The following is a 14519-nucleotide window of genomic DNA, read 5'->3' on the forward strand; positions in this document are numbered from 1 at the left end:
ATCAAATTTTTATATTTTTGGCTCCATTTTGGATCCGCTATTTTGAATTTTTAAAAACTAACTTCAAATTCGTAATCAGCGACCCCAAAAATCCCCGAGAAAAAGCTTCAGGCAAATCTGATAAAATTTTAGAATATCGTCCGCCATTTTTAATTTTTGAAAATTAACTTCAGATTCATCATATTCGTAACCAGTGATCCCCAGAAGCCCTTAATATACATTGTCTGAATAATTCAACTGATTTTTGAAGCTTTGACAACAAAAATTATATTTTTTGTTTGCATTTTTTTAATGCAGGCGTAATATTTATATTTTCAAAAACGCCAAACGGAAAATAAAACTAGACATCTTAAACTACAATTTCATGTATCGTTTGATTTTTTAATATCAAATCAATTTCGGCCAAACGGTTGTCCGTTTGGCAGAGAATGGCCCAAATCTATTTATTTTACACAACGTCCACATTTGGTGATATTATGAGAATAAATTTGTAAAAGGTCTGAATAATTTTTCTCGGAACTACTTTTTTCGAACTGGCGTACATGATATTTCAGAAACCACTTGACCGATTTTGATCCATTTTACAGGGCATGTTCAGCACATATGTGGCTATCGCCCGAACTAGGATTCTTGAAAAAGGTCAAGTAGTTTTCTTTTGATACGACAAAATAGACACAAAAAATCGTAATTTTTTGAAAAAAAATTTTAATACCGAATAAAAAATTCAATTTTCAATAATCCTAGTTCCGGAGATAGCTACAGCTCTGCAGATTAAAATGCTATTTTACTTTTTGATTTTGGATCAGTCAATCAGCCGGAATCGTGGACTTTGATGAACAACTGTCTAAAAATTAAAGTTACTTCCTTGTAATATAAGTCGAAAAGATTAAAGTAATTTTACTTGAATTTATTTGTAATTGTTGTTGAAATGTCACTAAATGTCCAGTAAAAAATTTGAAGTTCTATGTTTTTATAGTTTTTTTTAAATCGCAAAAATTGACAAAAATAAGTGCCATTACACGGGGTGACCACCGTAACAGATCAATAATGGTAAAAATCTATTTTTTCCTGAAAAACTAACTAGCGCGACCTCTAAATATTAATAAAAATAATTTAAAAAATACGTATTACTTTATTATATAGTTTGTATTTTTGCTGCAAATCTCACTGCAAACTTTTTTTTTTTTAATTCAACAATTACGAAATTGGAATTGATTTATTGCACAAAACATTTTTTTACAAAATAGAATAAATTGTTTAGTTCACTAAATGTAGTGTAGAATTTTTATTTTTTATCCGATTGTTCTATACTTGGGCTCAAAATTTTCGTAATTAAAAAAACCACGGATAAAAAATTTAAAACATGAACTTTTTTATTGCTTGGATTAGAAAAAATTAACAGATGTTAGACAGGTATCTCAAAATCATCAAAATTTGCATGAAATTTGAACTTTGATCAACTATAATTACGCGGTACATACATAACAATAAATTTACATTGTTCATATATTCATTAAAATTATTATATTCCATAGCTAGACCTGATTAGTAATTTTTCTAATCGTTAAATGATATAAAATTATTTAATTTTTGCAGCTCTCTAAGTATATATTGAGAATAATTTTAACAATATTTTGTTCATTAAATTTTTAAAATATTTCTTAATTTATTCTTAAATATATCTGTGAGAAAGATGTGTCATAAAATTAAGAAAAAATGCAACTGGATGTATATTTTTATAAATGTTATGAAAACCAAAAATAGTTTAAACAATTTTTAAAATTTTTATTTATTAATTGTTCTTTTGGTTCCCTCTTTACAGAAACAAGTAATAAAAATTTAAAAATTATGAAATACACTATAACCCCGATCGCTAGGTCGGTTTGGTTATGGTAACCCACCGATCGGGGCTATCGAAATGAAAACAAAAGGGCCGTGCGAACTGTTTTATGCTTCCAGGCCTTTCTTTAAATACATATTTTTCACTAGTAAAAACTAAAAGGGGCAACAGCGCCTTCAAACGAAAGACATTAGTACAACTCTGCTGTCGTACAACAGATTCCTCTTTTCCCTGCGCCCTACTTTATCCACGAACTTTGTAAACAGCAGCCTACCGATCGGGGACACAGAGATCGGGGTTTTAGTGTAACGTTATTCACCTTGGTCTATTTGCAAATAGTTAAACAATAACAATTATAAATTATTTAAAAAAATTTTAAATGTCATGTAAATACAAACTTCAGGTCTCGGATACACGCCGCTATTGCCACTTTTTTCAGTTGATTCCACTATTTAGCTACTATTTTCAAAAAAAACTTCCACTAATGACACTTTATTTGTAAAAAGTCCTTTAAAGACACTATTTTCTGCTCAGATGTTCAATAAGTCAGTAACACTGTTGGGTAAGTTACTTGTTTTTAGTAACTAGTTACAGTTACTCTTATAAAAAAGTAACTAGTTACAGTTACTTACAAAGTAACTTAAGTTAGTAAAAAGTTATTTTAAAATTTGTCTTATCGAAATTCAATTTTTTTTATTAGGTGGGAATTAAATGAAAATGTAATATATTATTGTAGTACATGTAGGATAGAAGTACCGTTTATGGACACTTTAAACGATTTGTTATCTTTTATTAAAAAATAAATACATTAACGCACTATATTCAATTATACTTCATTTTGCTTCCTCGTGGAGGAAGCTTTGTAGTCCTATCGTTTGTAAAAATTTTCAAAGTGTCGGAAACAAATTTTTCTCTATATAGAAACATGTTATATAAGATCCTGATCAATTGTCCGGATGTATGTGTGTGTATGTGTTTGTGTGAGTGGATCCCTTTTTTGTTTAGAAGATAACTTTAACATGTTTTAATGGATTTAGATAAAATTTGGTAGGCTCATTTATCATATTAATATCTCACATCTAACCAAAGGATTTTAAAGAATACCCAAAAAAAATTTTATCGTCTTTTTTCCAAAATTTTTTTTTTAATCGAAAAAATTTTTAAATAGAAAAATTTAAGGTTATATATAATAAACTCGTATTCCTTATGTCAAGACAAATTGATCAGTATATATAAAGTATAGTTTTAATTTAAATTTAAAGAATTAATATAAGTTAAAAAATCAAAAATTCACATTTTGGCTATAAAATTTTGTGATTATTTAAATTTAAGTTTATAGATGAAATAATTTTATTCCTTACATGAAAACGAATCGATTGGTATATATAAAATTTACATATGAGGTAAATTTAAAAAATTAATGAAAGTTAAAAAATAGAAAATACACATTTTAGATGAAAAATTTTATATTTATTTAAATTCAAGTTTAAATATAAAATAATTGTGTTCCTTGCATTAAAACGAATCGATATAATTGTAAATAATTATAAATTATATATTTTATTTTTCATTAATATTTGGAAATTTCGGTTAAAATGTGAATTTTTGATTTTTTAACAACCATTAATTCTTTAAATTTTACTCAAATGTATAGGTACTCTAATGTTTATATTATTATATTATTTTTGTATGTTTATTTCAATGTTAATGCTTTCTCCACGAGAAAGCAAATTTTTTTGCTGATCGTAAAGAGGAAGCAAAATGTTCATGTAATGAACATCTGAATTTACAACTTGTTTTATCAAGTCTAATATATATTATTAATTTGATTATTGTAATCTAAACTATTTTTAAACTCTATTTATTATTGTTAAGAAATTAAAGTGCTTCAGATGTCCTTTTTCACCAGTAGTGGCCACAGCACAATTTGTGCGGCCACCTTTCATTCCACTTTTGGCCGTTTCACACCAACCGGGCCACCCTTCCCTGCAAAATTGAGAGCTTTCAAAATTATCGCTCATACCCGGAAATTATTGGTATACATAAGTACTTTCGAAAACTATCTGGCCTTTTGAAACTCCAATATGGCGGCTCCAATATAACCTATAAACGCATCTAAAAACGTGAGATGGGACATAAACTTATGCTTAAAAATAAATATGATGAAGAAAACACCTCTGTATTAACATCAAAATTAGCACTGGGTAGTGTATTTTGCTTACCATTAGCGAAACCTAAAAATTTCTAAAATTCAAAATGGTGGATCCAATATGGCGGACGAAAATTCTTAAAATTCATCAGATTCGGTTAAAACTTGTTACTCAGGGGTTTTCGGGATCGCTAATAACAAATATGATGTCAATTTTTCAAAATTAAAAATGGCGGATCCAATATGGCGGACGAAAATTTTAAAAATTGAGAAAATCTCACGAAAATCATCATTCTGGTGTTTTCATGGTCTTTAAAAATAAACTGATTATGCTACGTCGTCTCGTCCTCAAGATCACACATGTAGTAACGCTAGTTGCTCGATTCCATCCACAGTTTTTCAAAGCTCGCGCTCAAATTTTTTCCCCCATTCACCACTAGGGCGCGTCCGATTCCCGTCCTGCCATTACGCTTTTCTGTGCGATTCTGTTCACACACGAAAATTATCGTCTAACAAATTTAACAGTTTTAAATATAATTCGAAATCGTTTTAGTAATGGGACGCGAATCGCGTAGTCGCGAACGATCAGTTAAATCAAGAAAAAGACCTCCGGATCAAAATATTGATCAGCTGTACGAAGAAATAAACAGATTACGAAAGAAGGTCAGAAAGTCTGATTCGCGTCACAAACGAGAACCACGCCGCGAGCATAGTAAAAGAAAAAAGAATAGGAAGCGAAGCAAACGAGTTTCGTCATCAAGTTCCTATCTAAGTGAGAAGACAAAAAACGACGACGAGCGTCACCGGAAAGGTGCGTCACGTCGCGATCAAAAACCCTATGATAGATCTCGCTCCTACTCGAATCAGAGGACAAAAAGCGATGATGAGCGTGACCGGAGAGGCGCGTCACGTCGCGATCACACACCCCGTGACAGATCTCGTTCCCACTCGAAGGAAGGAACAAAAAGCGACGGTGAGCGTGACCGGAGAGGTGCGTCACGTCGCGATCACACTCTCCGTGACAGATCTCGTTCCCACTCGAAGGAAGGAACAAAAAGTGACGGTGAGCGTGACCGGAGAGGTGCGTCACGTCGCGATTACAGACCCCGCGACAGATCTCGTTCCTACTCGAATGAGGGTACAATAAGCGATACTGAGCGTGACCGGAGAGGTACGCCACATCGTTATCGTAGAGGCCATGACAGTTCTCGTTCCCATTCTGCTACGCCACGCCGCATGCGCAAACGTTCGAGCTCTTCTTCCTCATCGTCTTCTTCGTCCTCGTCATCGAGTTCCTCTAATTCCTCGCAAAAAGTTAAAACCAAAACAAAAGATGACAGTTTAAAAATTGAAACTTTAAATCTTTTGGGTAATGTCGATGAAAATGCGAAGTTCGGTCCTGACATCCATGTTTCCTTATCGGAAGTATGGAGTAATATACTAAAAAAGGGTCTCTCGAAAGATTCAAGAAAGGAGCTTATGGACAAATATCCAGCTTCTGCAAATTGCAAAACACTTCAAGCGCCGAAACTAAACGTTGAAGTAAAGACTGTTATGGGTCAGACTGGATTAAAAAAGGACAATTTTCAGGTTATTTCGCAGAACCAATTAGGTTCAGGTATTGCTGCTTTGGGATTAGCTTTATCCGAACTTCTCAAAAAAGGCAGTGATGACCCTGAACACAATAAATTAATAAGTCTTTTAGCAGACGCTGGTAGATTACTCACAGATCTGCATTATAAAACATCGCTTACGAGACGGTCCTTCATTCTTCCTGGTCTGGATCTGGTTGTCAAAAACGTAGCAGACGATAGCGAAGTAGACTCATTATTATTCGGCGAGAGTTTTTCGGAACGTTTGAAATCAGCGAGAGCGGCGCAAAAAATTGGCAGGGATATTGCAAAACCTAAATCGACATACACGAGTCAATCATCCAAATTTAAGAGAGGTACGACGTACACTAGAGAGAACGAACCACGTAATTTAAACTTCAGGGGCCCTCCCAGGGGGAGTTACAGGACAACTCAACCGGGAGGGCAGAGAGGCAAATTCCCGCCGCGGAACCAGTACTTCTCGAAACCACGGAAGTAAACGAAGTAAGTAAAGTAGCAGGCAGATTAAAATATTTTATTACTGAATGGTATGGAATGACAACGGATCCTGTAATCCTGCAATATCTAAAAGGGTATAAAATCCCTTTTACATCAATACCTTATCAAAATCAACCTCCAAAAATGATAATTCCAAAAGAGGAGGAAATGGATTACAAAAAGGCAATTAAACAATTAGAAAAGAAAGGTGCGGTTTCTAAATGTAAACCGTCTAAAGGTCAGTTCATCTCTCGATATTTTTTAACCCAAAAATCAAACGGAGAAAAACGTTTTATTCTAAATCTTAAACCTTTAAATGTTTTTATCAATCCTCCTCACTTCAAACTAGAAGATCGGAAAACGGTCTCTAGAGTTATTTTTAAAAATGCCTTTTTAGCTTCATTAGATTTAAAAGATGCTTTTAATTTAATTCCAGTGGCAGATAATTATAAGAAATTTTTAAGGTTTGAATTTCAGGGACAACTCTATGAATTCTGCTGCGTTCCATTTGGCCTTTGTACAGCACCATTCGTGTTTACGAAACTAATGAAGCCATTAGCAGAATACCTTCGATCTCGTTCCTTTCTCTCCGTAATATATTTAGATGATTTTTTGCTCATTGGAAAATCTAGAGCAGATTGTTTAAAAAATATTCAAGCGTCTTGCCAGTTATTAGAGAGCTTGGGATTTATTATTAATAAAGAAAAATCGGTTCTTAAACCCTCAAATAAAATTAAATTTTTAGGATTTATCTGGGAAACACGAAATATGAAACTCGAACTTCCTGAAAATAAAAAAGATTCGATACGCGACAGAATAAAAAAGTTACTAGACAGCAAAAAATTTAAAATTAGGGAACTGGCAGAAATTTTAGGTACACTTATATCTGCTTCTCCAGCAGTCAAATATGGCCTTCTCTATACAAAAAATTTAGAAAGAGAAAAATTCTTGGCCCTGACAAATCATAAGGGCAACTTTGATAAGCGAATGTCATTAAAAAATTCAGTTCTACCCGATGTCCACTGGTGGTTGAAAAATATTTCTTCTACCAATAACTCTATTCTGCCAAAAAATTTTAAGATCAAAATTTTCTCGGATGCGTCCATGACAGCTTGGGGGGCAGTTTGCAATGGGAATAAATCACACGGTTGGTGGAATAAGGATCAATCAAAACATCACATAAATTATTTAGAGCTTACTGCAGCGTTTAACGGGTTAAAATGCTTTGCAGGGAATTTGCGTTCTTCTAGCATTCTACTCAGAATTGACAACACAACCGCGATATCTTATATTAACAAAATGGGTAGTATTCAATTCCCTAAATTAAACAAACTATGTAAAGATATCTGGATGTGGTGTGAGGAACGTGATCTCTGGATTTTTGCTTCTTATATCTCGTCGCGAGAAAATTTTGAAGCTGATCGCGAATCCCGCAGATTACCTCAAGAAACTGAATGGGAATTAGCCCCATGGGCATTCCAAAAGTTAGAAAATAAATTTGGTCCCTTCGAAGTAGATTTATTCGCGTCTTCCGCGAACGCTAAATGCCAAAGATTTATTTCCTGGAAACAGGACCCAGACTCTTTCGCAGTTGATGCGTTTACAATGGACTGGTCTTCATATAAATTTTACGCGTTTCCACCCTTTTCCTTGGTTCTTCGAGTCCTACAGAAAATAATTATCGATAAAGCCGAAGGAGTTGTTGTCATTCCATACTGGCCTACACAGACTTGGTTCCCCTTATTTAAATCTATGCTTCAATGTGATATTTTAATCTTAGAACCACACGATAAATTACTGATCTTTCCTTTCAGCGAGACACACCCTTTAGCGGAGAAACTTACACTAGCTGCAGGGAAATTGTCCGGCAGGGATTTTTAAACAAAGGAACACCTGAGTCTTCTCTACCAACAATCATCGCTTCATTATCCGACGCCACGTACAAACAGTATGAGAAGCCAATGCGAGAATGGTGGAATTACTGCCAAACAGCAAAAATTTCAGTTTTTGATGCTCCTGTTGCAGAAATTTTGAAGTTTTTGACTAGCGTATCGGATAGTGCCAACTCTTACGGGACAGTCAACACCTACCGATCTGCACTATCGCTGATATTATCGTATGATTTAAGTAGTGATAAAACCGTTAAGAGATTTTGTAAAGGTTCTTCCATTCTCAAGCCATTGAAGGCAAAGTACAACGACATCTGGGATCCGCAGCCCGTTTTAGATTATTTGTCAAACCAAAATCCGAATTCAACGTTAAATTTAGAAAAATTATCCAAAAAATTATGTACTTTATTAGCTTTAACAACGGCACAACGGTTACAAACGCTAACAAAAATTAAGCTAAGTAATATCAAGATTTTAGATGAAACAGTTAAAATTTACATCCCTGATAGAATTAAAACTTCCCGAATAGGTTCGTCTCAACCGATGCTACATTTTCCGTTCTTTCAAGAGCAACCTAGCCTATGTGTGGCTAGCCTGCTACAGATTTATATAGATAAAACTAAGTCCCTCAGGACTGACGGTCAAGATATTTTATTTTTAACCTTTAAAGCACCGCATCATCCAGCCACTTCTCAAACAATAAGTCGCTGGATAAAACAGACTCTCGAAAAAAGTGGTATAGACGTTAACACATTCTCCGGTTACAGTACTCGACACGCTCCTACGTCAGCTGCTTGTAGAAAGGGCGTTAATATTGATTTAATTAGACACTCTGCAGGATGGTCCCAGAAATCTAATGTGTTTAATTCGTTTTATAATAGGCCAGTCAGAGACACGACCTGTGATTTCGCTTCAGTTGTCTTGAACAATTCGAAAAAATAAATTTTCTAATAAACTACTCAAATTGCTATTATTGCTTTAAATAACTACATGTGTGATCTTGAGGACGAGACGACGTAGCATAATTGTATGATTAAACGAACTTACCTGAAGTGAAGTTCAATCGTAATTATGCAAGTACGTCTCGTCCGAAAAGATCACTCCCTCCCTACCCGTTACCCTTTCGCAATTTGAATTTATAATCTCAAAAAAGCGTAATGGCAGGACGGGAATCGGACGCGCCCTAGTGGTGAATGGGGGAAAAAATTTGAGCGCGAGCTTTGAAAAACTGTGGATGGAATCGAGCAACTAGCGTTACTACATGTGTGATCTTTTCGGACGAGACGTACTTGCATAATTACGATTGAACTTCACTTCAGGTAAGTTCGTTTAATCGTACAATTAGTGCTTTTAGCACCAGAGTATCGTAAACTTGTAGTTTATTTTCAGGAAGAACTATAAAATAACATAAATATAATAAATTATCAAAATTAAAAAATATAAAGTAAACTCTGTGTGAAATTTTCAATTTTTTTAATTCATTTTTTTGTCTCTTAATTTTTGAAAAACTACTATTCAATTCATTTTTAAAGACCATGAAAACACCAGAATGATGATTTTCGTGAGATTTTCTCAATTTTAAACATTTTTCGTCCGCCATATTGGATCCGCCATTTTTAATTTTGAAAAATTGACATCATATTTGTTATTAGCGACCCCGAAAACCCCTGAGTAACAAGTTTTAACCGAATCTGATGACTTTTAAGAATTTTTCATCCGCCATATTGGATCGGCCATTTTGAATTTTATAAATTTTTAGTTTTCGCTTATGGTAAGCAAAATATACTACCCAGTGCTAATTTTGATGTTAATACAGAGATGTTTTCTTCATCATATTTATTTTTAAGCATAAGTTTATGTCCCATCTCACGTTTTAAGGTGCGTTTATAGGTTATATTGGAGCCACCTTATTGGAGTTTCAAAAGGCCAGACAGTTTTCGAAAGTACTTATGTATACCAATAATTTCCGGGTATGAGCGATAACTTTGAAAGCTCTCAATTTTGCAGGGAAGGGTGGCCCGGTTGGCGCGAAACGTCCCATATATATCCTTTATATATAATATAAAAGAGATAAATTTTAAAATTATTGCTATTAATTTTAAATAATAATTATTTACTAACAGTGATGTTATGATAACTTATACTAACAATTAACAAAAATTTGTTTTAACCCTTTGAAGCACGAATTTTTGACATGGATGAATTTCAATTACATAAACACATATAAGGGTTTTTGGGGTCGCTGATCACGAATCTGCTGTCAGTTTTTCAAAATTCAAAATGGCGAATCCAATATGGCGGACTTTTTTTAAAAATCGTTCGAATTTGCTTGAAACTCTCTACTCGGATGTTATTGGGGTCACTGATTACGAATCCGATGTCAGTTTTTCAAAATTCAAAATGGCGGATCCAATATGGCGGACTTTTTTTAAAAAATCGTTCGTATTTGCTTGAAACTCTCTACTCGGGGGTTTTTGGGGTCACTGATTACGAATCCGAGGTCAGTTTTTCAAAATTCAAAATGGCGGATCCAATATGGCGGACTTTTTTTAAAAAATCGTTCGTATTTGCTTGAAACTCTCTACTCGGGGGTTTTTGGGGTCACTGATTACGAATCCGAGGTCAGTTTTTAAAAATTCAAAATGGCGGATCCAATATGGCGGACTTTTTTTTAAAAATCGTTCGTATTTGCTTGAAACTCTCTACTCGGGGGTTTTTGGGGTCACTGATTACGAATCCGAGGTCAGTTTTTCAAAATTCAAAATGTCGGACTTTTTTTTAAAAATCGTTCGTATTTGCTTGAAACTCTCTACTCGGATGTTTTTGGGGTCACTGATTACGAATCCGATGTCAGTTTTTCAAAATTCAAAATGGCGGATCCAATATGGTGGACTTTTTTTAAAAAATAGTTCGTATTTGCTTGAAACTCTCTACTCGGGGGTTTTTGGGGTCACTGATTACGAATCCGAGGTCAGTTTTTCAAAATTCAAAATGGCGGATCCAATATGGCGGACTTTTTTAAAAAATCGTTCGATATTGCTTGAAATTCAATACTCGGGGGTTTTTAGGGTCGCTGATTACGAATCTGATGTCAGTTATTCAAAAATCAAAATGGCGGGTCCAATATGGCGAATTTTTTTTTAAAAATCGTTCGGATTTGCTTGAAATTCAATACTCGGGGGTTTTTAGGGTCGCTGATTACGAATCTGATGTCAGTTTTTCAAAAATCATAAATATGGCGAAATTGTTTTTAAAATATTTTTAATTGTCAGGAAATTTTGTATTTAGAGAGCTTGAATTCCCTTTGATATGACTTTGTTGTAAACCTCTCTCAGCCGAACCCAGAGACACGAACGAAGATGTGGCGGTTGTTGTCTCCATTTTTTTTTTTAAATTTTCTATTTTTTTTTAATTTTTTTGTTTTGATCTTTTTTTGTTTGTAATTTTTTTTATTGTTTTTTTAAGAAATAAATTAATAATTATGAATAATTGAATAAATAAAACTAGACTGAATCAAAAGCAGGAAACATTATTTAGTGTGGAACAAAGAGAAGCAGTTTCTCTCTAAGTTGAGACACAAAGGCACATCGCATGTAGAGCAAATCCATGATGTTCGTTTTGGTTTTCTTTGCTGCTACAAAGTGTACATCTTCGACGGCTTTTATCAGGTAAAGCTTTTGGCAAATGTGGTCCTGCAGAAAATCGCATGTCGTCAGGAATCTGCATTTTATGACCCGTGAAATTTTTAGGAAGAGGTTTTCTGCCCTGTTTGGTAGGTGGTGTCCAATATCCAATATCCTGTGCCACCATTTTTTGGACTTTCTGTCGATTTCGTACAGTGATTTCAGCATATCCGACTTGTCTACGTAACCCATATGCTGATTGTAATCTTTTATCATATTAGGACATGATATAACGTTTATACTGCCATCTTTGTTTTTCCGATTGACATCTGAGACTTTCGAGGGATCGTGAAAGTTAGATAAAGCATAGACAGCTCTGTTGTCTTTCCATTTCACCCATCCTATGCCACTTGAGCTTGAGCGAAACTCGCTGTCACCTGTTTTCATTTTGTTGTCTGGCTGATAATCTTTTGGTAAACCTTTGCGATTTGATCTAACTGTTCCACAGGCTAGAATTTTGTCTTTTTTTAATGAAATCATTAATTCTTTTCCAGTAAAAAAGTTATCAAAATACACACGATGGTAATTACCAACAAGAGTTCTGGTCAAATCCGTTACCACTCTATTGCCCAGATTATCTTCTTTTTTAGAGTTTTTCTCCTTCCCTGTATATATTTGAAATTGGCATACAAAAGCACTTTGATCAGATCGAACCCATATTTTGTAACCTCGTTTGATTGGTTTATTAGGTAAATATTGCTTCATCGAACTGCGTCCTTTGAATTTTACCATACTTTCATCAACCGATTGATTTTCACTAGGTTGCCAACAATCTTGAAAAGTTTTCGATAAGATTTCTACAAGTGGTCTTATTTTGTACAACTTATCATATGCTGCATGACCTCTTTTAGGTTCTTTACTGTTATCATTTAAATGTAAATGTGTTAAAAGAAACCCAAACCTGTTCACACTCATTGCTGAAGATATATATGTGTCTCTCAGTTGATAATTCAAAGACCAGTAATCTCGGTAAGAAGGAAGCTTCTTTACACCCATCAAAATATTTATACCTAGAAAAGTAAGTATTTCTTCCCTTGTTACAGGTTCACTCTTCGCTTTTTTAGTCTTTTTTGATGAATTATCTTTTTGATTTACATAAAGATTTGTTTGATGAACAAGTAAATCTACGAATTCCGTTGGGAGGAGGCAAAAGAATATATCCAATGGTGTTTTTGCTAAATCGGGTATATTTGGTCCACTAATTTTCGTAAATGGAACTTTAGTTTCTAAGCATCCACGACGTCTCCAACTGTCACCATTTTTATCAAGTAATCTGTCGCCTTCACTATCACTATCACTGTCTGTCACTTCATCAATATTCGTATCAGGTGGGGTTGTATTATCCATTAAATTATCCGATTCAACATTTTCATTCTCAGATTCAACAAGTCCATCGACTGATTCACTATCACTTGGTATTTCAGTATCTATTATATTCATTTTGATTTGCGAAACTCAATGAATTAAAAATAGTGAAATAAGCAATACAGCATTAAATTTCTTTGCACTATTATGTACGAAACAAATGACTGTATAAAAATATTCAATAAACTAAAGTTAGGAAAGTACAGTATATATACAGTCATTGGATTTCAACTGAAAATGTCTTTGAATTTCCATAAAATAAAATGCAGTGCTCCATTGTTACCAGAGTGACAAGAGACGAGATAAAAATTATGACGATTGGAAATCTTGAGAATGATTAGAAACTATTGTTTCATTGGCGAAAATTAGTGGATCAAACATATTTGATTCAAAGAAGCCACCTTTATACATACTCTTTTTTCTCTTCCCACTGGACTTTGTTGATTTATATAGTTCATACAACAAATTCATTTTAAAAAAGAAAAGGCAACATGAATCTGTAGCAAGGAAGGAAATACTTTATTCAGGATAAACATTTTGACGGATGTAAAGAAGCTTTCTTCTTATCGAACTGACTTATGTTTGAGGTGTCAACTAAGGAACTTGTATATATATATAATATATATATATGTATATATGAGTGCAAGCAGGTTCAATTTTCTTTTCACACATTTATATATCAGTTACGACTGAAAGGAACGTAAAATAACTTATCCAACATATGGTATGACGTACAAAATAAGAACATCTTGTCCAGAATTTTTCAAAACTATTAGCATCCTAATAAAAAACAGCAAATACATGAAAGTATGGTAAAGTTTAGAGGACGAAGTTTGATGAAGCAGTATTTACGAAGTAAACAAACTTAGTTAGGTTATAAATTGTGGGTTAGAGCTGATCATAGTACTTTTGTAAGTCAGTGACAGAAAAAAAGGATAAAAATTATGGAAAAGAAGATAATCTGGAAAAACGAATGCTAACGAATTTGATCAAACTTTTGCTGGTAATTACCAATATAAGAACTTTGATAACATTTTATACTCTCAAGAAATTACTAATATCATATAAACAAGGAGAAGTACTATTCAATGGAAGCGTTAGAAACTATCTCAATTGCGATTTGCCTAATTTTCATTATCTCTTCATTGCCTCAAATGCTAATTGAACAAGCAAAGATGGCAATGTAAAAATATTTTGATGTGATGAAGATCACAGTGAGCACATTTATGACGTAGATAAATCTGATATGCTAAAGTGGACAGAAAGTCAATAAATGGTAACACAGAATATTTTAATGTATTTTAGACAACAATGTCACGAATGAATCTGTCATCGATCAAAGCAGAAGTGTTTTTGAGATAAGTATGAAACAGTTTTGTTGAAAAATCACCGACTGGCTGATTATTAGGACATTACCTTTAGAGCTGGGTAACAATCTTTACAAGTAACTTTTATGAGATCCGAAAAGAAGAAACTGACACCAGATTCGTAATAAGCGACCCT

General features: G+C 33.7%; 2 protein-coding genes across 2 annotated transcripts; one reads left to right on the forward strand and one right to left on the reverse strand.

The window, feature by feature from the left end:
* Window positions 1-4380: 4380 nt before the first annotated feature.
* LOC127287488 (uncharacterized) lies at window positions 4381-7989 on the forward strand. The gene is made up of 2 exons (XM_051314448.1): window positions 4381-6085; window positions 7894-7989. Exon 1 carries the CDS (start codon window positions 4545-4547, stop codon window positions 6078-6080), a length of 1536 nt encoding a protein of 511 aa, XP_051170405.1. The 5' UTR covers window positions 4381-4544; the 3' UTR covers window positions 6081-6085; window positions 7894-7989.
* Window positions 7990-11501: 3512 nt separating this feature from the next.
* LOC127287522 (piggyBac transposable element-derived protein 4-like) lies at window positions 11502-13091 on the reverse strand. Its single transcript, XM_051314513.1, has one exon. It carries the CDS (start codon window positions 13089-13091, stop codon window positions 11502-11504), a length of 1590 nt encoding a protein of 529 aa, XP_051170470.1.
* Window positions 13092-14519: the final 1428 nt, after the last annotated feature.

This window comes from Leptopilina boulardi, unplaced genomic scaffold, assembly GCF_019393585.1.
Source record: "Leptopilina boulardi isolate dan_hultmark-lab unplaced genomic scaffold, ZJU_Lbou_2.1 LbouV2_371, whole genome shotgun sequence".
NCBI lineage: Eukaryota > Metazoa > Arthropoda > Insecta > Hymenoptera > Figitidae > Leptopilina > Leptopilina boulardi.

Bases quoted from the DNA above. Each gene is read 5' to 3' on its own strand.
- LOC127287522 (XM_051314513.1), bottom strand. From the start codon at position 13,091: ATGAATATAATAGATACTGAAATACCAAGTGATAGTGAATCAGTCGAT.
- LOC127287488 (XM_051314448.1), top strand. From the start codon at position 4,545: ATGGGACGCGAATCGCGTAGTCGCGAACGATCAGTTAAATCAAGAAAA.